This window comes from Talpa occidentalis, unplaced genomic scaffold (assembly GCF_014898055.3).
Source record: "Talpa occidentalis isolate TD23 unplaced genomic scaffold, MPIMG_talOcc4v2.1 talOcc4.12, whole genome shotgun sequence".
NCBI lineage: Eukaryota > Metazoa > Chordata > Mammalia > Eulipotyphla > Talpidae > Talpa > Talpa occidentalis.
This window is the reverse complement of record NW_023601212.1, coordinates 45,160,943-45,184,332: the sequence shown is the minus strand read 5'-3', so window position 1 is coordinate 45,184,332 and position 23,390 is coordinate 45,160,943. Positions and strand designations below refer to the sequence as shown.

The 23,390-nt window shown below is 41.0% G+C and overlaps 1 protein-coding gene across 1 annotated transcript in view; it reads left to right on the top strand.

Moving 5' to 3' along the window:
- LOC119241066 (adhesion G protein-coupled receptor E2-like) overlaps positions 1–23,390 on the top strand; it is a 91,557-nt gene that overhangs the window by 56,311 nt on the left and 11,856 nt on the right. Inside the window, 7 exon segments of the mRNA XM_054693334.1 lie at positions 6,485–6,592; positions 6,778–7,002; positions 7,203–7,381; positions 15,651–15,848; positions 16,124–16,359; positions 21,317–21,383; positions 21,644–21,735. Of these exon segments, the coding sequence (XP_054549309.1) occupies positions 6,485–6,592; positions 6,778–7,002; positions 7,203–7,381; positions 15,651–15,848; positions 16,124–16,359; positions 21,317–21,383; positions 21,644–21,735 (1,105 nt within the window).

Here is a 23,390-nt window from a genome sequence, read left to right as displayed (position 1 = left end):
ACAAGTGATGTTGAACATTTTTTCATATGTCTGTTGGCCATTTGCATTTCCTCTTCAGAGAAGTTTCTTTTTAGCTCTTCTGCCCATTTTTTGACTGGGTTATTTTCTTTGTTGTTGTTGAGTCTCATCAGCTCTTTGCAGATTTTTGTGATCAGTCCTTTATCATTAGTGTTGGGTGCAAAAATGTTCTCCCAGTTGGTGGGGCTTTTGTTTTTGTTATTGTCTCTTTTGCTGTGCAGAAGCTCTTTAATTTGATGTAGTCCCAGCTGTTTATCTTTGCCTTCACTATCACTGCTTTGGGTGATGTGTCTGTAAAGATGTCTTTGATATGCAAATCACGTAGTGTTTCACCTATATTTCCTTCTATGTATTTTATGGTTTCAGGTCTTATGTCTAGTTCTTTAATCCATTTTGAGTTGATTTTTGTGTATGGTGTGAGGTAGTGGTCAAGCTTCATTCTTTTGCATGTAGCAACCCAGTTTTCCCAGCACCATTTATTGAACAAGCTTTCTTTGTTCCAATGCATAGTCTTTGCTCCTTTGTCAAAGATTAGTTGACCATAAATCTGTGGGTTTATTTCTGGATTTTCTATTCGATTCCATTGGTCTGTATGTCTGTTCTTGTTCCAATACCATGCAGTTTTGATGATTATGGCTTTGTAGTAGAGTTTGAAGTCTGGGAGTGTGATGCCTCCATTTCCTTCTTTTTTTTTCAGTAGAGCTTTGGCTATTCAGGGTTTTTGGTGATTCCATATGAATTTCATCAATAATTGTTCTATTTCTTTGAAGAATGACATTGAAATTTTGATTGGAATAGCATTGAATTGGTATATTGCATTTGGTAGGATGGCCATTTTAATAATGTTTATTCTTCCAATCCATGAGCAGGGGATGTCTTTCCATTTCTTTGTGTCTTCTTCTGTTTCTTTTAACAGTGTTTTATAATTTTCTTTGTATAGGTCCTTTACCTCTTTTGTTAGATTTATTCCAAATATTTGATTTTTTTTGTTTCAATAATAAAAGGGATGGTTTTTTTAATTTCTTCTTCTTCAGATTTATTGTTTGTGTATAGGAAGGCTACTGACTTTTGCGTGTTGATTTTGTATCCTGCCACTTTACTGAACTGATTGATAAGTTGGATTAGTTTTTCTGTGGAGTTTTTGGGGTTCTCTAATTATATTATCATATCATCTGGAAATAGTGATAGTTTGACTTCTTCTTTTCCTGTTTGGATTCCTTGGATGTCTTTCTCTTGTCTTATTGCTCTGGCTAGGGCTTCCAGTATTATATTGAAAAGCAGTGGTGAGAGTGGACATCCTTGTCTTCTTCCAGATCTTAATGGAATTGCTTTCAGCTTTTCACCATTGAGGATGATACTGGCTGTTGGCTTGTCATAGATGGCCTTTATGATGTTGAGGTATGTTCCTTGTATCCCAAGAATTTCAAGGGCTTTTATCATGAATGGGTGTTGCACTTTGTCGAAAGCTTTCTCAGCATCTATTGATATTATCATATGGTTTTTATATTTCTTTTTGTTGATGTGTTGGATAACGTTGATTGATTTTCGGATGTTATACCATCCTTGTGTCCCTGGAATGAATCCTACTTGGTCGTGGTGAATTATCTTATGGATACATTGTTGGATTCTGATGGCTAAAATTTTATTGAGGATTTTTGCATCAGTGTTCATTAGGGAGATTGGCCTGTAGTTTTCCTTTTTAGTGTTGTCCTTGTTCGGTTTTGGTATTAGTGTAATGTTGGCTTCATAGAACGTGTTTGGTATTGTCCCTTCCTTCTCAATTTTTTGGAAGAGTTTGTGAAGGATAGGCACTAATTCGTCTCTGAATGTTTGGTAGAATTCATTTGTAAATCCATCAGGTCCTGGGCTTTTGTTTTTGGGGAGGTTTTTAATTACCATTTCAATTTCGCTGCTTGTAATTGGTCTGTTTAGGTGTTCTATTTCTTCTTTATCTAGCTTTGGGTGATTGTAGAGTTGTAGGAATTTGTCCATCTCCTCTAGATTGTTGAACTTGTTTCCATATAACTGTTCATAGTAGTTACTGATTATTCTTTTGATTTCTGCTGTGTCCGTTGTGATTTCTCCTCTTTCATTGATGATCCTGTTTATTTGTGCTTTCTCCCTTTTTTCCTTTGTGAGCCTGGCTAGGGGTTTGTCTATTTTATTGATTTTTTCAAAGAACCAGCTCTTGGTTTCATTGATCTTTTGGATTGTTTTTTTAGTTTCAATTTCATTTATTTCTGCTTTGGTTTTTATTATTTCTTTTCTTCTACTGGTTTTGGGGTTTTTTTGTTGTTCTTTTTCTAGATCTCTGAGCTTTGAGATTAGGTTGTTTCTTTGAGTTCTTTCTTGTTTTTTGATGTGAGCTTCTACTGCTATATATTTTCTTCTTATTACTGCTTTTGCTGCATCCCATACATTTAGGATATTAGTGTCCTCCTTGTCATTCAATTCAAAGAATTTTTTAATTTCTTCTTTGATCTCCTCATTAGTCCAGTGGTCTTCCAGTAGTTTGGTTTTTAATCTCCATGAGGTACAATAGTTCCTTGCCTTCTTTTTATGGTTTATTTCTAGTTTGATGCCTTCATGGTCAGAAAAAATGGTTGGTATGATTTCAATCTTGGTGTATCTGTTGATGTTTGTCTTGTGCCCCAGTATGTGATCGATCCTGGAGGATGATCCATGTGCGCTTGAGAAAAATGTGTACTCCGTTTTTTTTGGGTTTAGTGTTCTATAGATGTCTGTTAAGCCCAAATGCTCTAGGTCCTTATTTAGAGCTTTAGTTTCTTTACTTATTTTTTGTCTTGTTGATCTATCCATTGTTGATAGTGGTGTGTTGAAGTCTCCCACTACGTATGTGTTTTCTCTGATGTCTGTTTTCAGAGAGGACAACAGTTGTCTGATATATTTTGGTGCTCCTTCGTTTGGTGAGTATATGTTAATGAGTGTTATTTCTTCTTGAAGTATTGTCCCCTTGATAATAATGTAGTGACCACTGGGGTCTCTTTTTATTTTTTTGAGTTTGAAGTCTGTTTTATCTGATATAAGTATAGCTGTTCCTGCTTTCTTTTTTAGTCCATTTGCTTGTAGGATTGTTTTCCATCCTTTAACTTTAAGCCTATTTTTATCTTTTGTAGCTAAATGTGTTTCCTGGAGACAGCAAAAGGTTGGGTTTTGTTTCTTAATCCAGGCTGCAACTCTGTGTCTTTTTATTGAAGAGTTTAGTCCATTTACATTTAGAGTTAATATTGATATGTTAGCATCTGTATTTGCCATTGTGTTTGTCTTTCCTTTGATTTTATTTATTTATTCTTTTAATAACTTTTTTTTTTTGGTCTTCTTTCATTGTTATTCGGCCCTCTGAGGTTCTAGCTTTAGGATTCCTTGTAGTATTTTTTGGAGTGGGGGTTTAGTCGTAATGAAATTCCGGAGTTTCTCTTTGTCTGGGAAGGTCCATATTCTTTCTTCAAAGAGGAAGGAGAGCTTTGCGGGATAGAGTATTCTTGGTTGGCATCTGTTTTCTTGGAGTCTGTTGACTATGTCCCTCCACTCTCTCCTTGCCTGTAGTGTTTCTTCAGAGAAGTCTGATGTCAGCCTGATTGGTTTTCCTTTGAATGTTATCTGTTTCTTCCCTCTTGTCAGCTTCATTATTGTTTCCTTGTCCTGGATTCTTGGGAGCTTTACTATTATGTGTCTTGCTGTGTTTTTCCTTTCGTCGTGGAAGTTTGGTGTTCTTCTTGCTTCTTGTATATCAATTTTCAGCTCCTTCTTCGCATTTGGGAAGTTCTCTTCAATTATCTCCTGGAATATTTTCTCTGTTCCTACATCTCTCTCCTCTCCTTCTGGAATTCCTATAACTCTTATATTTCCTTTCCTCATGGCGTCAGATAGTTCCCGAAGTCTTTCTTCGTTCTTTTTCCTTCGTACTTCTCTTTCCTTTTCTGTTTTGGTTCTTTTTATTTCTGTGTCTTCAAGAGTACTTATTCGTTCTTCCATTTCATCTATTCTGCTTTCATTGCTTTTCCCAGAGTTCTTTAGTTCCTCCATTAATTCTTTGATCTCTTGCATTTCTTTTACTTCCCTCTTTAGGGACTCAATTTCATTCTTCTGACCATTGTTTTCCCTCTTTAGGGACTCAATTTCATTCTTCTGACCATTGTTTTCCCTCTTTAGGGATTCAATTTCCTTCTTCTGATCATTGTTTTCCTTTATGACTTCTGCCACTTTTTTAATCAGGGCAATTTTAAATTCTCTTTCTGGAAGGCTCAGAAGTTCTTCCAAGTTACTCTCGTTGCAATCTGGAGGGTGGTTTTCTTTTTGTGGTGTGCTTCTTTCCTGAGGCGTTGTTTGGTTGCGTGTGGTTCTTCTACTCCCTACTGTCTGTTTTCTAATTTGTCGTATGCATTGGGACACTGTGTTGCTCGGACTGGCCGTCATCTTGGGTGAACTTCTCCGCTCCCCTCTGGCTCCTCCAGGAGCCATCTCTGGCTTCTGGGGCAGCTTTCTGCTGGTTTTAGGCAGTCTTTACTGAAGAAATGTCCCTGTTCTAAACTGGCGAAGTGGGACGCAGTCACTGCGCATCCGGTCTCAGGCATACTCTTCTGCTTGCCCGGTCTGCCCCGGACGTGGGTGCCTGCTCCCTCTGTGGGCTCAGACTGCTAGTTGGAAGGGGCCTGGCGTGGGCTAACTTCCCAGCTGGCCACTGGTCCTCCAGAAGCCTTCTGCCCTTTTCAAGAAGTCTTAAGAAATTTCCCTGTTCTATGGGGTGTTAGTGACTTTTTTTTCTGGTCACTAGGTGGCGCCAGAGATCTCTCCTATTGTCCTTGGGGGGCTGTTTATCAACCCCCCCACCCCCCTGCGACAGGGAACAGAGAGCGAGAATGGTAGGGTAAACCTCAACAGCTTTGGGGTGCTGTGTCTGCCTTGTGCCCCACCATCGTGGAGAACCCACGCCCAGAATTTCGTGCCCTGGGTCTCAGTTCAAAGCCCTCAGGTCCAGGATGCGGGCTGTAGCCCAGTTCAGTGGCGCGGGAATGGCGCCTTTTGCACCCGCTCCCGTGCCTGGGCGCCTGGTTCCTGCTTACTCAGTGAGGGACTTTCACCCCCATGAGGGCCTCCGCGCATCTCCCTGCAAGCCTAGGTCGCAGGCGCAGGGACCTGGGCAGTCGCGATCCCGGTCCGCGTTTTCTTTTCAAGCGCGCCAAGCACGCAGCTTTTCCGCACAAGCTTACCAGCAGCCCGGGCTGTGTGCGCGTCTCCTGGGGTCTTTGTTCTTCTCTAATGGTGCCCGGAGCCGTTTGCTCACCGCCACGGCGAATCCTGCAGGGTTCTCCACAGCTCCTGTTCACGGGGTGTGGTGGCTGCAATAGTTCCTTTCCACTCACAGTCCCGCTTGCTGCGTCGTTTGTTCTTGTTGGTCATTTCAGTTTGTTGTTTTCCTCCTCTCTGGGGATCGGAGAGTGCCGCCTCTGTGGGCGGGGGAGGGGAGCAGGGTTCTGCGCTTTCCTCCCTTCTGGTCCTCTTTTATGGCAACTTTCTTCTTCGGGCAGTTTGCTGGCATCACCCGTTTATCTTCCGTGTCCCACTTCTCACTGGGACCTGCCGCTTTTCCTCCCTATTAACTTTTTTTAATGGGAGATCTTACTCGCAGCGTCTCCTCACCGCCATGTTGCCATTATGCCTCAATCCATTTTTTTAAATTTCTGTATCTGTAAGAATTTATCCATTTCATCTAGTTATTAACTTGCTGAACAGTTGCTCATGGTTTCTCTTATACTCCTTTATAAATTAAAATGTCAAATATGTTAGTGTGCCATTTAATATGTACCTTATTATATGCCATTATTATGTATACCAAATATTATGTGTAATGTATTATAATGGTATTCTTTTGCACATATAATATTTGGTATAGGGCCTCCCCTGGTGGTGCAGGCGGTTGAACGCCGTGCTGTGAAACTGCCTGCAGCCTCTGCAGCACCGGTTCGATACCGGCTGGCTGGCGAGGGTCCCATATAGCGTGGCAGACCTCTCCTGTTGCTCCTACTGCTCCCCTCAACAGTGAATTTTGTCAGTCTGCCTGTTCTGTTCCCTGCTCTGGCTCTGGTGAATCCTCTCACCCTCCTGCGCATCTGGCCTATACCCTGGTTCTTGTGTAAATGAATAAATAAATCTTTAAAAAATTAAAAAAATAATATTTGGTATAAAAAACATAGTAAATGCTAAACACATAAAATAATATACTGGCATAATATATTATATATATGCATATATGTAAACACACGTATACATATATAAATATAAACAACTACACATTTTTATATAGTTTCTGTATATATATAAACCACTACAGGCACAGTTTATATATATATATATACACACACACACATGTATATATACATATACACACACACCACTGCAGGCACAGTTACTAATCTAACCCCTTATATAATTCCCACACTCTTAGAACTGTCCATTGAGGTGCAGGAGAATGGAGACAGGAATGCCACCTTGAATCAGAATCAGGCGCAGATGATGCTGAACTGGGGCGTGGCATCAGAATCTGGTTCCTCAGGTAATGGCTGAGGTGGGGAGAAGGTCACTGAGGCATCACAGTGCACAAATACCCACTATTACAAATATGTGGCAAATACAGACTAAGATTTAAAGTAAGTTGTGGGCAATGGTGGGGAAAGAATCCATGTGAGTAATGAGGTCCTGTTGAGGACCCCAAACATCAGTCTTAGCTTTGTCCTGCAGGTCCTTCTGTGGTGGGCCTTGTCACCATCCCAGGGATGGGCAAATTGCTGACAGAGGCCCCTCTGGCCCTGGGGACTAAGAAGGAGGCAGTTCTGCATGAGACACACGAGCATTTTCTACAAAACATCTCTTTCATACTGCGCTCAGATGTCATCTCTGCCTTTATGAGCAGCAGTGCTACCCAAAACCTCAACTCCTCTGTCACCTTTGTCTTCAAGCATGTGAGTCCTGATGGGGTGGGACTGTGGCTGTGGAAGATCCTTTACTGGCCACGGCTTGGCTGCCCAGTTCAAACTTAGGGGTTGGGTGGGGCTTTTCCATGCATGCATCATCTCCCCAGGAAAGCCCTTTGCAAACCAGCTTTGAGTTGGCATTTCTGAGCACCAGAAAACCAACTCCTATCTATACCCTACTACTGCAGTCAGAGACCCTTGAGTCAAGGCAGAGGATACTTTGTGTCTACTGGCAGCGTGATCAGGATGGATGTGGTGGTCACTGGGCTACCAAAGGCTGCTGGATGGTGAGCACCAAAGACACCACTACCACCTGCCAATGTACCCCCCTCAGCAGCTTTGCTGTCCTCATGGCCTCCTACAGTGTGCAGGTGAGAGCCCTGAGTGGGAATGGATTCAATGTCTGTTGCTATGTGGTAAGTTAATATACATGTAAGCTTTAAAAAAACCCCACATTTATTTTTTCCCTGTTTCTGCTAGTCAGCAATCTGGCATGGTCTTACAAAGCTGAAATTGCTTTCTCAGCCAGGAATGCAATCTCATCTGTGGCTTAAGGCCCACTTCTTATCTCCCTGGCTGCTGGTAGAATTTAGCTCCTTACAGTCATAGATCTGAAGTCCCGCTTTCCTGCCAACTACCAGCAGTGGCACACACTGTTCCTGGGGCTACCCTCATTCCTTTTCATGTGGTCTGGTTGGCCCTCTCACAGTATTGCAGTGTTCCTATGTAGAGGCCAGAAGAGGACCTCTCACACATTAAATCTCTCCAAAATTGGAATATTTTTTATGAGGGAAAAACCCAAATCTTTTAAGGTTCACCTGATTATTTCAAGCACACCCAGCATAAACTCCCTCTTTCTCTTTTTCTTTTTTCTGTTTTTTAAAAAATATTTATTTATTTATTTATACAAGCACTGGGTACAGTCAGAAGTGCAGGAAGGTGAGAGAATTCACCAGAGCCAGAGCAGGGAGCAGAACGGGCAGACCTACGAAGTACAGTGCTGAGGGGAGCAGTGGGCATGGCAGGAGAGGTCTGTGAGCCATGTGGGACCCTCGCCAGTGGCCAGGGATCGAAGTGGCACAGCAGAGGCTGCGGGCAGCTTCGCAACCCAGTGCTCAACTGCTTCGCAACCCAGCGCTCAACTGCTGCGCCACTGGGGTGGCCCTCTCTCTCTCTTTTTCTATTGAAAGACATACAATGGTTTGATGGAAAAACTCTAATATATTAAGGAATGACACCATAATAGAACAAGTTAAGTGGAGATATGGCACATGTCCTTAGAAAGGAGACCATCATATATTGATAGTGTGCAGAATGAGGGGTACCCTAGGACCCCCAAATCTCTGAAAGAGGCCTGCTGTCTGCTTCATAAAGACAAAGCATATTCTTAAGTGTGAAAGGATTTTAATAGGGTTAGTGTGCATAGAGAGAAAAAAAAGAATAATAGTTTCCCAATAACACACCCAGAGTTACATCCCTTTGTGAATAGATGTCTGGCCAAACAGCTGACTCAGAGCTGGCCGCTGAGGCCTGAAAGCCTGCCACAGGTGTAAGGTACTTTCTGGCAGGGAACCACAGAAATGGCAGAAGAGGCCAGAAAAGTCTGGGACAAAAGGAGCAAAATAAAAGTACAAATCAAGATAAAGGCTGCCATTGTCAGCCTCTCCACATGGTGTCTCTCACCTATCTCTTTCAAGTGTCTCTACATGCCTTGACTTCAGTCTCTCCCCATATTCCCCCAGTCCTTGGTACAGGTTCAAAGCTGAGAAGCAAGTGTGTTCTCCTTCACATGTCTCTCTGCTGCACACACCTCCAAGTTCTCTTTAGCTTCCCCTCACTGTTCAGCTCCACCCTACATTAGGTGGGACAGGGAGCTTGGAACTTCCTCTTTTTATGGAGATTAAACTGTTACAATATCAGTGGTCCCCAAAAGGTCAAGAGTTTTACTAATAGTATAAATAAATTCAGTAAAGTGAAGGATACAAAATCAATCTCCCAAAATTTGTTGTGTTCCTATATGCCAACAATGAACAACCAGAAAGAGAAACTAAAAATTTTTTTATTTACAATTGCATTGAAAAGAATTAAATACCCAAAAATAAATTTAACAAAGTTGAGAGACCTGTGATACAGGTATTCAATGATATCTATAAGGCATTTATGAAGGAAACTGAAGATGAAACAAATAAATGGAAAGATTCCATCCATTCCATCCTAATAAGCTCGAAGTGTTATAGGGCAGCCTGATACAAAACTGGGTGCCTGACTGTGGGCCCTCACCCGCGCACTTTAAAGGATTTATCAATACTCTACTGCAGGCACACAAGAAAGGTTAATAAAAGGTTTATTTAAAAGGGAAGGGCAAATGAGGAAATGTACAGCTCAGGGAGAAAAATGAGAGACAAAGTTTTAAATGCATCCTACCCGATCCACCGATCTGGAATCCCAAATGGCACTCTGAGAGATGGCCTCAAGCCAGGAGCTGTGAAGCCAGGAGGTGAGCGACAGAGCGAGAGAGACCCTAAGGCCCACGTGTTTGGTTTTTATACCCAACCTGGCTGCTTAACTCCACCCTCAAGACCCAGCCACCTTCCCTTTGGTGGTGACGGGATTTGTCTTTCCCAATGTCTTGATAACTTTGGTCTGTAGTTGGGGTGGAGTCCACAAAGCCTGTATGGGATTAGCTCAGAACATCCTTTCCCCCTAACAGAAGGATTAATGTTGTAGTATGTCCCATATTACTAAAAGTAATCTACAGACTAATAGAGCCCCTATCAAAATTTCAGTGGCATTTTTTACAAAAATAGAAAGCAACCCTATAATTTAATGGAACCACAATAACTCCATCGAAGTCCCTCAGTTCAAATTATGTTACAGAGGTTTAGTGTTGGTGTGGAAAGGAAATAATCCCTCTGGGTTCTTCTTGGCTGGCAAATAATCAAACAAGCATTAGACAGACTGATAGGAGAAAAAACATGTAAAAGTTTAATAATATCTTGTATATTCCCTGTGTACATGGAGAGACCCAGCATGACTAAGTAACTCACCTACATGGTTTAGATACCACCTCAAGTAGCTTAGCTAAGACAAGGGAGGTTGGGGCAAGAAAGGGGAAATTCAGTTAAGGACTGGAAAATAAAGCAATGCAGATTTAAATTCAGCCTTCTTCACTGAAAGGAGATAAGGAGAGTAGATCTTCCTGGGTAATACCCTTACAGAGAGAAATTTATAGATAAATAGAAAAAGCAACTTCCACCCAATCTCAGGACCCCTTCCATGAAGTAAAGGCATATTTTGGATGAAAGATTCCCTCCCCCACAGTCCTACTTTTGGAACTTCTCAAGAAGTTCCACATTTGAAGTTGAATTGCTTAATTATTTCCTAGAACCAGTCTCTCAGTACTGAAAATAGGTCATTCCAATTAAGCAATTATGTCCAATTTCTGGAGACATTACTGTGCAAGTGTTTCCTGTCCCAGTAACTGTCCTGTAACATTCAAGAATGACATGAGGACTCTAACCATGGCAGTTGATTTTGAAGCTGAGATTTATTGAAATGATAGAGTGACAGAAAGCTCCAGGGAGACCACCAAGGTAAGTGACTTCCTTAGGACAACAGATTCGCCAATATATGGGCCACAAGGAGCCTGACAAAAGGGATGACATTCTTGTACTTGTGGGGGCAGAGGATAAGGGCTTGGGAACAGCCTGTGCAGCCACAGTAGGGGAACATGATTCTTCATATATCACATGTTCAGAAAATGGAGAAGTCCTACCCAGAGACAGAGGTCTTAATATTAAAATGCAGACAAAGTCAGAGTGAGTTTAAGGTTCTTCTCAAAATACATGTGCCACCAAATGGCCTGTCATGGGCCAGCAACACTATGTCATCCACTATGTCATCTCTGGACTGGTAAGACAATTGACTAAAATAAAGAAGTTACTAGGGAAAAAGAGTAAGTAGTGACTGGAAGTAACTCATTATGCTAGGATTTATATGTACTATTATTTTTGTTTCCAAAGACTATAGTGTTTGTTTCCAAGACAATATGCAATGTGAAAGAAGCAAGCACATCCAAGAGGCCTCTGTCACAAGCAATAAGAAATACTTTTATAGAAACAAACAAAAAAGAAGTTAATGTTTGAAGCAAATCACAAATTCGGTTGGGAGTCCTGAGGGAAACCTATAGAGAGAAGATTTCTAGATGTTGGGGGGTGTTGAGGCATCTTCAGATGGGGTGAGGGCAGACAGTGATTTTCATGTTTGCAATTCCATATCATCAGGTATTTAGGAAAACAGTGATGGTCATATTTAGCACAGCTGTCTTGGTGATCTCTCTGAAGTTGACAGGATTTTCCACTTCCAGTTGTAGAACAAGACAGTTAATCAATCCAAGCCAAAAAGGCTGGGAGAAAAACTGGAAAGATTTGTTTGAAAAGTCATAGTCAAATTAGAAAAAGTCAGGATCATACTGGGTGAAACTTAGGGGTGTCCATGGACCCCAAACTCTTATGGGGAAAAACCCATGTTGCCCAATCTAAGGGTTGTGCCTAGCCACTGCATAAAAGCAAAGACTCAAACTCTAGTGTGTCAAAGATTTTAAATAGATCGATCAGAGGTTCCAAGGGAATAGAGAAGGGGAGAAGAGGAGTAGGGGAGAGAAGGATTTCAAAATATGGACTCCCAACCAAACTCCCAAATCAACCTCTCCTTTGTGGGCACCTTCAGTCAAACAGGCACAACCCAAAGTAGAGTGGTCAAGGCCCAAGGGCAGAGCTGCCAGGAGAATGAATCCAAGTCAACCTCCTGGCAAGAAACACAAGTAAGAAGTTGCACAGGGGTCTGTGGGCTGGGAGAGGAGGAGAGAACCAAAGTTCAAAATGTACCATCCAACATATACACCATGGAATATTACTCAGCATTCGAAAAAGATAAACACATGCAATTTGCAGCAACATGGATGGAGCTGGAAGGGATCATGCTCAGCGAAATAAGCCAGAAAGAAAAAGAAAAATACCGGATGGTCTCACTCATAGCAGGAATCTAGAAAACTTAAATAAGGGACTAGGAAAAAGAATAACTATAAGAAAGAAAATATCCAAATCAACAAACAACTATGAACCAGAGACACTCTATGGGGTATGGGGGACAGGGAAAGGAGGGGTTGGGGTCAAAATAAGGGGGTTGTAATTGTATGGGGAATATAAAAATAAAATTTAAATAAAAAACAAAAAAAACAAAAACAAAAAAAAAAAACAAAACAAAATGTACCACCCAAGCTGAATGCACCACATAGTCAAGATGGCAACCATCTTAGTCTCTCAAGAGAGTGCGCTCATGGCTTCCACCAAAGCACGGAAGCTGGAAAACCAGCCACAGGTAGCTGAAGGGGCACACGTGGGACCTGAGCAGCAGTAGGAACCCTTTTCCCTGCAAAAAGGGGCAGCTGCGCTGAAGTGGGAGCTGTGGCAGGAGGTCCTGCGGAAGTGGGAGTCTACCCGGAGGCTCTGCTCTGCCCCTCACTCCAACTCAGAAGGTCAAAGAGCTAGCGGTGAGTCATGGCTCTCTTACCAGGATTCAGTTCAGTGTACAGGTTAATTAAAAGGCAAAAAACTCAAATGACCAAGATATGCCACTGAAACATTTCTTTTTCCACCTTCACTCCAGTTCTACCAGATAATTGTGTAACATTAATTTGTTTTCATGACGGGGGAGTTGGTCTCTGTCAGTTGTGGTCTGCTGGGGCATCAGGTTTGGGGGGGCTTCCCCACAGAGGTGTCCTGCCTGGTTCTGTTTGCCCTATTACCACATTACTGGGAATTCGAGGTGGCCCCCTATTGGTCACGTGGATCCCTGGCCAGGTTTCCATGGCACCCCCAGGGTGTCCCTTTCTTTTCAGCTTAGTTCAGCTGAGCAAAGTACAGAGTAAGTTTTAACTCTATTAAATGATACCCCTACAAGAAGAAAACCTGAAAGTGCAGCTATTTCAGTTAGAATGATCCATATATTCAATAAATTCCATTATAAATGTAGCATAAGCTCAATTTTCCAAAAGAAATTTGGGAAACTACTCAGGAAGTGTGTGCAGAATGGATATAAAAGGGAGTTACCCATGTTAAATTACCAGATGGCAGTTTCAATTTCTCCCTGAGGTGAAATTCCCAGTCCATATTCTCTGGAATTAAGTTGGCAAGATAATTTCATATGAAATAATCCTTTCTTTACTTTTCCCCATTATTTAATTTTATCTAGTTTCTCTAAGGTTTTAAACCAGAGAGCCCAATTATTATTAGATATTCCTCTCTCTTTTGTTTAAACCTTTACCTGAAAGTCAAGTTTACCTGACCAGAAAACTTGAGGCTTCCTGACAGGTTTAATACAACTGACTCCATTTTGGGCCATTTCCTTTATAGGTTAGTCGGTTACTTTTCCTTATTTGATACCATGAGCTGACTCTGATCAAAATGTGCAAGTAAAAGTAAAGTATTACACCCAATATTAAAACTCAAAGATATGCTTTAAACTGTGGTTTGAAGTTTTATACTATTTCTTATTGACCAAAATTATCTTAAATCACAATTTCTTGAAAAATATTTTGGTTTAGTTTCTATTACATTCTTGAGTTTAGAATATATATAAGGACATCTATAAACCAATTACATGTGAATTAATTCTACTGTAACCTTTCGAAAGTAAACTAAAACAATATGTACGGAGACAGAGATCTTTTGGTTTTCATTTAAAATTTCAGCCACCTCTACTAGTTTTAAGAAATAGTAGTTATTGGGCCTCCCCGGTGGCGCAGCGGTTGAGCGCTGGGTTGCGAAGCTGCCCGCGGCCTCTGCGGCGGCGGTTCGATCCCCGGCTGCTCCCCGGCCACCAGAGGAGGGTCCCACATGGCGTGCAGACCTCTCCTGCCGCCCGCTGCTCCCCTCAGCAGTGTACTTCGGTCCTTCTGCCTGCTCTGCTCCCCGCTCTGGCTCTGGTGAATTCTCTCACCCTCCCGCGCTTCTGACTGTACCCAGTGCATGTATAAACAAAACAAAACAAACAAACCAGCAAACAAATAAATAAAGCATGCCTCTATAAAAAAAAAAAAAAAAAAAAAAAAAAAAAGAAATAGTAGTTATTTTTCCAATATTTGTGAAGACACTGAGAATTTTTGTTGATTTAATTTTAAAATAGCTTTTCTCTTCATTTGCTCATTCAGGTAAGAAACTGCTCCTGAAATTAGGTTTTTTTAAGAGTGACTCTGGTTCTAAAAAATGTAGAGGCAGGAAATTTACATTACATAAATAGACTATTATTTTCTAAGACCATTTTTTTCTTCTCAATTGCTCTAAGAGATTTGGGATGGGTTGACTTTGAATTGCATCTGGAAGCATATCTTTGGTCTAGTAAGGATTCCACCTGCAGGGCCTCCCTGGTGGTACAGCGGGTTGAGCGCAGCGGTGTGAAGCTGTCAGCAGCCTTGCAGCGTGGGTTTGATTCCCGACTGGCCAGGGAGATACCCACATGGTGCAGTAGACCTCTCCTGTCTCGCCCGCTGCTCCCTTCAGCAGCATTTTTGGTCGTCTGCCTGTTCTGCTCCCGGCTCTGTCTCTGGTAAATTTCTCACCCTCCCACACCTCTGGTCTGTACCCTAGTTCTTGTATAAATAAATAAATCTTAAAAAAAGCAAAAGAAAATATTAAAAAGAATTCCACCTATAATACAAAGCTAACCTAATTCCTCAAAAGTCTTTCTCCATTTCAGTCATTTTTTATTGGTATGTTGTATTTCTTATGGATTTATGTGAGTTCCTTCTATATTAAGAAAATTAGTTTTTTTTGTGATTATAGCAAAATTTTTCAAAATTTAGTGTGCATAAAGAATACATAGGGGGATTGTTAATTATTTTTCAGCATTTTATTAGGAACAATTTCAATCTACAGAAATGCTACAAATTTAAAACAGTGCAAATGATGCCTAATTGCCATTTACCCAGATGAACAAGTTTTGAATATTTTACATCCATTTCCTTTATATTCACACCACTTCTCTCTACTTCCCCCCTCCTTCTCACCAGTTATTCTTGGTTAGGTTTAAATGGAATTGCTATTTTTTAATTCTTCTCATGGATTTAAATTATCTACAAGGAGAGGTGGGGTGAGGAGGGAGAGAACACAGTGCACTCTGTGGAGGACTGAAGGTGCTTCCATTGTGGGAGGTTACAGTGACTACCCGAGGGGGGAACATCCTGTACTGTCAAAACACTACCAAGGATTTAAAATGATGATACTTAAATAAAAATAAAAATAATTAAAAGAAGGTTACTTGCAATAAGAGAGAAATTTGAATTTTAAGTTACCTCCATCATGAAGCATAGTGGTTTTCCTCCTTTAGTCAAGAATCAAGTTCTAAATGTGTAAGGATTAGAACCCACAAGGAACAGTGTTGCTGTGTTGAGGTGAGTGGAGTTGGAGTGGGGAATTGGATTTTGGACATGGAGTCTCCAGGAACAGACTCCATCACAGCCTCATGGAATAGAGGCGAGCATCAATTGAAAATGGAGCTTTGTGCCTGAAAATGAAAATAAAAATGGTGGGAAGGTCATTGCCACAGAGCAAGGAGGTGACTGTCATCTCTGCTGCATCCCAGGAGGAAGATCCTGTGCTGGTTGTGATCACCTACGTGGGACTGAGCCTCTCTCTGCTCTGCCTCTTCCTGGCGGCCCTCACTTTCCTGCTGTGCAAACCCATCCAGAACACCAGCACCTCCCTCCACCTGCAGCTCTCACTCTGCCTCTTCTTTGCCCACCTGCTCTTCCTCACAACCATTGAGAGAACTGAAATCAAGGTAGTGACAGTGCCCAGAGGCTTCCCAGCCCTTTCCCAGGGAATGCTGAACTCATGGAGCAATGTTGTAATGGGCATTTAAATAAGAGGGTCGTGGGCCCTGGGGAAGCTTGTTGGGGTGAATGGTCAATTTCACATTGACAAGTGCAAGTAGAAGACACCCCTATCTCTTGACAATCCTACATCAGAGTTGTCTCCAGTGGCAGTGTGCAGGAGAGGTCCTGCGGCCACATTCTACCGTGATGATCCCTTCTGGTGATACCCTTCTCTTCCCAGGTCTTGTGTGCTGTCATCGCAGGTGCCTTACACTATCTCTACCTGGCCTCCTTCACCTGGATGCTGCTGGAGGGCCTGCACCTCTTCCTCACTGCACGCAATCTGATGGTGGTCAACTATGCTAGTGTCAACAGGTTCATCAAGAAATTTATGTTCCCTGTGGGCTATGGAGTCCCGGCTGTGATTGTGGCCATTTCCGCAGCAGCCAGGCCTGATCTTTATGGAACACCTGCCCGGTAAATGCAAAATCCCACCTTCATTACTTTCTTCATGTGATCATGGCCATCATGGAACCAATGTCGAATGTTGATTAATGCCTAAGAAAAATAATGTGGAGAGCAACACTAATTAATACTCTTTAACGCATCATTATTTTGCGATATTATAATGATTAAGGAGAATATATTTAAATCTGTGTCCTTGAAATAGCAAAGATGAAATCAAAAGGAGTGTTCAGGATTTCATTAAAAAAATCTAACCTATACTTAATCGTTATCCTGTAGGATGTTCTAGTTTTTCTCTTGGAAAAATAGAACCGATTTGAGTAATCAAAACAATGGATTATGTCACAGTTAAGATTTACAAGGTGCCAACATAGTGTCAGGCATTTTCTAACCATTTTTATAGTAGTTGACTCAATCCTCACATTAAAATATGAAGTAGATACTATTGTTTACCCTATTATACAGATGAGTAAACCAAGGCACAATCTTTTCAAGAAAATGTCTTAAGGTGCACACATGTAGCTGGCAGAGTGAGGACTTAAATTCATGGAGTCAAGTTTCAGAGCTTCCATTCTCTTATTTCAGCATTTAATACTAGGTTTAATGTTTATACTTCTTCATTGAAATGTATCTTACAGACCACTAACTTCACCCTTTAATTGTATACATATCAGTGGTTTTTAGAGTAATCAGAGTGGTGTGTAGCCATCAGGGCAATGCAATTTTAGAACAGTTTCAAATCCTCAAAAGAAATTTGATAGACGGTAACTTTCATGTCCCATTCTCAGTAAACATGAATCTGCTTTCTATCCTATGGCTCTATCTTTTTGGCTATTTTGCATTCATGAATCATATATGTGGTCTTTTGGGACTGAATTCTTTGACTTAGCATGATGTTTTCAAGGTTCATCCTGTTGGAGCAAATATCATGACCTCTTTCTTGTTGTTGCTGGTAGTGTTGTTCTGCAAATAATATTCCATTATATACATATACCACGTTCAGCAGTTGATATTGTTTTGATATTGTGAGTAATGCTAATATACATGCATGTTTTTATGTGGACATATGTTTGCATTTGTCTTGGGTATGTGTCTACAAGTGGCAAATCTGTGTTTAGCATTCTGACAAACCACCACTTGTTTTCCAGTGTCTCAAACTTCACATCCCACCAACAATATATGAGGTTTCAACTTCTCTGTATCTTTTTTAAAAAAAGATTTATTTATTTAGGCATACAAAAACTAGGGCACAGGCCAGAGGTGTGGGGGCAAGGGTGAGAGGATTCACCAGAGACAGAGTGGGGAACAGAACAGGCAGACTGACTGAAATACACTGCTGAGGGGAGCAGCAGGTGAGTCAGGACAGGTCCGCTGGGCCATGTGGGCCGCTCCCTGGGCAGCCATGGATGGAACTCGTGCTGCAGAGGCTGCTGACAGCTTCATAGTGCTGTGCTTATCCCCTTGTGCCACCACTTCTCTATCTCACTAACAATTATTTTCTACATTTTTTACTTTGGCCATGATGCATGTGAAGTGATAATTATTGTGGGTCAGATTTTTATTCCCCTAATGACTAATGCTGTTGGGCACTTTTTCATGTGCTTATTGACTATTTGCTTATCTCCCTTGGAGAAATACCTGTTTAAATCTTTTGCCCATTTTTAAGTTGGATTTTCTTTTTATTGATCTATTGTAAGTGTTAATATATTCTATTAGAAAAATATCAATATATGATTTTCATATTTTGTTTCAATATCTTTTCACTTTCTTGATAAGGCCCTTTTTTAAGTTTTTTTTTATTTCATATATTTTTTATATCATTTTTCATTTGCTGGATCACATGGAAACTCCATCTTCACCAGGTTGAGGAATCTCCACACAGCTTTCCATAGTGGTTGGACCATTTTGCACTCATGCCAGCAGTGCAGGAGAGTTCCCTTTTCTTCGCATCCTCGCCAACATTTGTTGTAGCTAGTTTGTTTTAATATTGCCATTCTCAAAGGTGTAAGATGGCATCTCATAATGCCCTTTAAGGCAAAAGTAGATTTTGGTTTTGATGATGTCAGAATTTATCATTTTTTTCCCTCTCTCTGCTGCTTCTTTCTGCTTTGGATCCTATTCTGTGCTAGTTGAGTTTCTCATGCTGGTCCATAAGGCTGTTGCTCTGGGTCAGTTAGGTCTGGCAGACAGGAGGTGACTAGGTATCATGTGTGCCCCACTCCCCAGCTATGGCCAGAGGTGATGGCCACCTCCACTGCTGCTGCCCCACTTCCCAGGTACCTGGGGGAAAGCTCTATGTGCCTACTGGATACTTTCCAAGGGCTGGTGAGTTCTCTCTCACCAGTCCTTTCTGCTGTTGAGCCTACGATGCTGGTGACTCTGATCTTACTCCTGGGAGACGGTGGGGTGAGCTTTACTTTACTTGTGCTGATTGTGGAGTTCCCAGTGTTCCAAGCTGACTGGTGCCCATGTGTGACTATATTACTATTCTGAGAAATCCCTTAGGGAAATTTTCTCTAATGCCCTATAGGGCCATGGATTGATCCATAGCCAGTTCTGTCTGGCGTATCTACTTTCCTGGTTTTACTCCTCCTCACTTTATCTCTTTCTCTTTCCCCACAGTAAACCACCAGGAGGTTCTCCAAGGGAAACTCTGAGTTTCTGTTAGGGAACTTCTGAAACTGTCTTTGAGCAAATATTTGTGTATGGTTGTTTTTAAGGGAGAGGATGATCCTAGCATCTCTATTCTGCCATGGTGTGGGTAGATTCTCTAAAATTGGGTGTTTTAGATAAAATGTTGTAGTTCATTGTCACTAGTTTGTTGTTTGTTTAGTGACTTTCCTAAACTAGTTCTGGAGATTGATGATTGCCTGCAGTCTGTGGCCTTTGAGTGCTCTGTTAGATTTTTAAAAGTCTTGTTTTTATTTCTAATCTTGATTTCTAGTGGTCACACCCCATTCAGTACAATGTAGAAACCATTCAACATTTGTTCAGAAGACTGCCTTAAATACCTTGCAATATTCTTTGCCCTCTTTTATAAGATATCATGTGAGAAGACACCCCTTTAATCTTCAAGCAGTTTGCCTAACAGTGTGAGCTCTCATATCTTGGTTGCACAAAACCTCAAGGTCAGCCAGAGATAAGAGACCTGCTTTCTTCCTCCAGGCCTTTCCTGAGCATGACACAGTCTTGTTCAATCTTAGGTTTCTGGGAACATTACAGAGTTTTCAAAAGTCCTTACTGTCCTTTAGTTTTCCAGTATTTAGAAAAAATCCTGCACAAGTTTCTGTTGATCCTACTTGATGACAGTCTTTGGTGTCTGGTGATGTGATTGTAGTATTCTATTATTTGGTAATGTTCTAGGGGTATGGTATCTTTTGTCCCTGAGGCACAAAAAATAACCAAATAGCCTCCAAATTTTGAGAATGAAGACCCCCCAGGGAACTAATGGGTGAGAAAAAATACTGACTGCTCTATTGGTGATGATGCTTTGAATAGCGCTCCAAAAGTAGTCATATCTCTCTGTTGCCTACAAAGTGGTGAACATGTGGCTGCTGTATACTAGACTGTGGAGAGAAGGAATGAAAACAGCTTCAAGTTAAAAATCACATACTTCTCAGTCTTATCAAAGTTCAGAAGTCTCTTTTGGATGGATTATTTTTAGTTTGTTCTTGGGCTTGGGTGAATTTGAGTTTTAAAATAGATGTTTTTACAAATGTTGGCGAGGATGTTACAAATGTTGGCTCCCACCTGCACTGCTGGTGGGAGCGTGGAGTGCAAACTGGTCCAACCACTATGGAAAGTGTATGGAGATTTCTCAACCTACTAAAGATAGAGCTTCCATATGATCCAGCAATTCCACTCCTAGGTATTTACCCAAAGGACACAGAAACACTAATTCAAAAGGGCACCTGCACCCCTATGTTTATAGCAGCACTATTTACAATAGCTAAGCTATGGAAACAACACAAATGCCCAAAAATAGATGGCTGGATCAAGAAGATGTGGTACATATACACAATGGAATATTACTGAGCAATCAAAAAACATAAACTCATGCAATTTGCAGCAACATGGATGGAGTTGGAAGGGGTCATAATCAGAGAAATAAGCCAGAAAGAAAAAGAAAAATACTGGATGGTCTCACTCATAGCAGGAATTTCGAAAACCTAAATAAGGGACCAGGAAAAAGACTAATCATGATAAAAAAAAATCAAAATCAACAAGCAACTATAAACCAGAGACACACTATGGGGGTGGTGGAGGAGTTGAGGGATTAGGGTCAAAAAAGGGAGGTGGGAATTGTATGGGGAATATAACCAAGATGAAAATGCACACATTGTGCAAAAATGAAAAATGATGTGAGAATTATATAAAATAAAATATATTTAAAAATTGTTTTATTTATTTTCCATAAACACGTTTTTGTTTTCAAATGATAGCACTTCTCTAAGGTCCTCCGTCCTCTTTTCAGGAAATGACTCCTCCAGATTCTGCACCCTTAGCCACAGCATTCAGTTAAATTCTTGTTTACACGCACCAGCTGTGCTCTCTTCAGGTGTCCTTTTTGGACATGTCAGTTTGCCCTTGCTTCCATTCTTTTTGGTGTATTTTCAACTGTTCTGAAATATCCTGCCTCCCCTGAATTTTACTCTGATGTTGTAGCAAGAATGAATTCTTTCACTGTTTATCAGTAAAGTCCTGATTTCTAGGTTTTCTATGTATCATTTACTAATTCCCCCATCCCCTTATATAGGCCTTGCACATGGCATACTGGATTTGTATTCCAAGGCAACTGCGTGTAAGTGGGGGCAGGGAGAATGACCCTCATTCAGTGTTCCTCTTCCTTTCATATTACAAAAGCACCCATAGACTTTTGGACCCCACCAGCCTCTTTTACACCCACCACTCTCCTTCCTCTCTAGTAGCCTCAGTTCCAATGCAGTTTTTTATTCTCTCTCACATACAGTTGCTGGCTCCACACAGAGATGGGGTTTGTATGGGGCTTCCTTGGACCAGTGTGTGCCATCTTCTCTGTGAGTAATGATGTTAGAGCATCCTTAATGCTCAGCTGAGGGTCACGGGAAGAGCAGAATTGCAAAAGGGAGGGTGACAGAATCCAGATGTGTCCCTGGCTTGTTATGGGTTTGGTTTTTAAGGATAAGGATACTCCTGAAACTATAAACATTAAACTGTTACTAAATCTGAAAATTAGTGTGAAGTTGATATTGAACAAGCTAGGACAGAGATAACAGATTGGAAATTTATTCAATGAAATTTCTGTGGTTTCCTGAAGGTCAATATAGTTTTCTTCCTGGTGGCACTCTGGATTTTGAAAAATAGACTCGCTTCCCTCAACAGTGATGTGTCCACCATTCAGAACACAAGGTAAGATGGAAAGGGGGTGACAACCATATAGACATATGAGGTCCCAGGAGCACAAAGCATGTGCTTCAATTTTCCCTGATGTTCCCTTTCAAGGTTATCTGAGGGAACCCAGAGTAAAACAGATGTAACTTCTTCTGTGGCAGACAGTTTCATTTTAGTGCTATGTGCTGCTGGCACCCAGCCAAAATGTTCTTTTCATCTCCAGTCCCAGCTTGTGTATCTGTCAGCAACAGAAATAATTGACATTGATTGAATGTCACGATTTGAACTTTTGTCAGCAGTCCTAAGACAAAGAACAGAGAGCATTTATGTTCCCATGTAGCATTTAGAAAATTCTGTGAGTGATCCCACAATCCATCTACACTTTCAAGCCCCACCCTCAGATCAGTCTCCTCACTCCAGTTCTTGTTCCAGGAAAAATCCTAGGAGGCATCAAATCCAAAAGACTTGAGCAACCCTTTGCTCTAGCAAGCACTGTGTACATTTAATGCTTTTTCGTGTATGTGCTTATCATTATCTATTCCAACTTTGCATGCCATGATTTGGTCGCATTAGTAATTTGAATGGACTATGAGGTTTATGAAAATAGAAATCTTGCCTTTTTTTTTATTTTTTTATTTTATTTTTTAATTTTTTTTTGAATGATAGGTATAGCTTTTATTTTTTTTATTTTTTTTAAATAATAAATTTTATTTTTATATTCCCCCATACAATTGCAAACGCCCCATTCTGACCCCAATCCTTTCCCCTCCTGCCCCCCACCCCCAAAAAGTGTCTCTGGTTCATAGTTTTTTTGTTGATTTTGATTTTCACTTTCTTATATTCATTTTCCTGGTCCCTTATTTAAGTTTTCTAGATTCCTGCTATGAGTGAGACCATCCAGTATTTTTCTTTTTCTTTTGGCTTATTTCGCTGAGCATGATCCCTTCCAGCGCCATCCATGTTGCTGCAAATTGCATGAGTTTATCTTTTTTGAAAGCTGAGTAATATTCCATGGTATATATGTACCACATCTTCTTGATCCAGTCATCTATTTTTGGGCATTTGGGTTGTTTCCAAAGCTTAGCTATTGTAAACAGTCCTGCTATAAACATAGGGGTGCAGGTGCTCTTTGGAATGGATGTTTCTGTGTCCTTTGGGTAAATACCTAGGAGTGGAATTGCTGGATCATATGGAAGCTCTATGTTTAGTAGGTCCAGAAATCTCCACACAGCTCTCCACAGTGGTTGGACCAGTTTGCACTCCCACCAACAGTGCAGGAGAGTTCCTTTTTCTCCACACCCTCGCCAACATTTGTTGTTGCTAGTTTTTTTATTATGTGCCATTCTCACTGGTGTAAGATGGTATCTCATGGTAGTTTTGATTTGCATTTCCCTGATTACAAGTGAGTTGAACATTTTTTCATATGCTGTTGGCCATTTGCATTTCCTCTTCAGAGAAGTTTCTTTTTAGCTCTTCTGCCCATTTTTTCACTGGACTATTTTCTTTGTTGTTGTTGAGTCTCATCAGCTCTTTGCAGATTTTTGTGATCAGTCCTTTATCATTAGTGTTGGGTGCAAAAATGTTCTCCCAGTCTGTGGGGTTTCTCTTTGTTTTTGTTATTGTCTCTTTTGCTGTGCAGACGCTCTTTAATTGATGTAGTCCCAGCTGTTTAT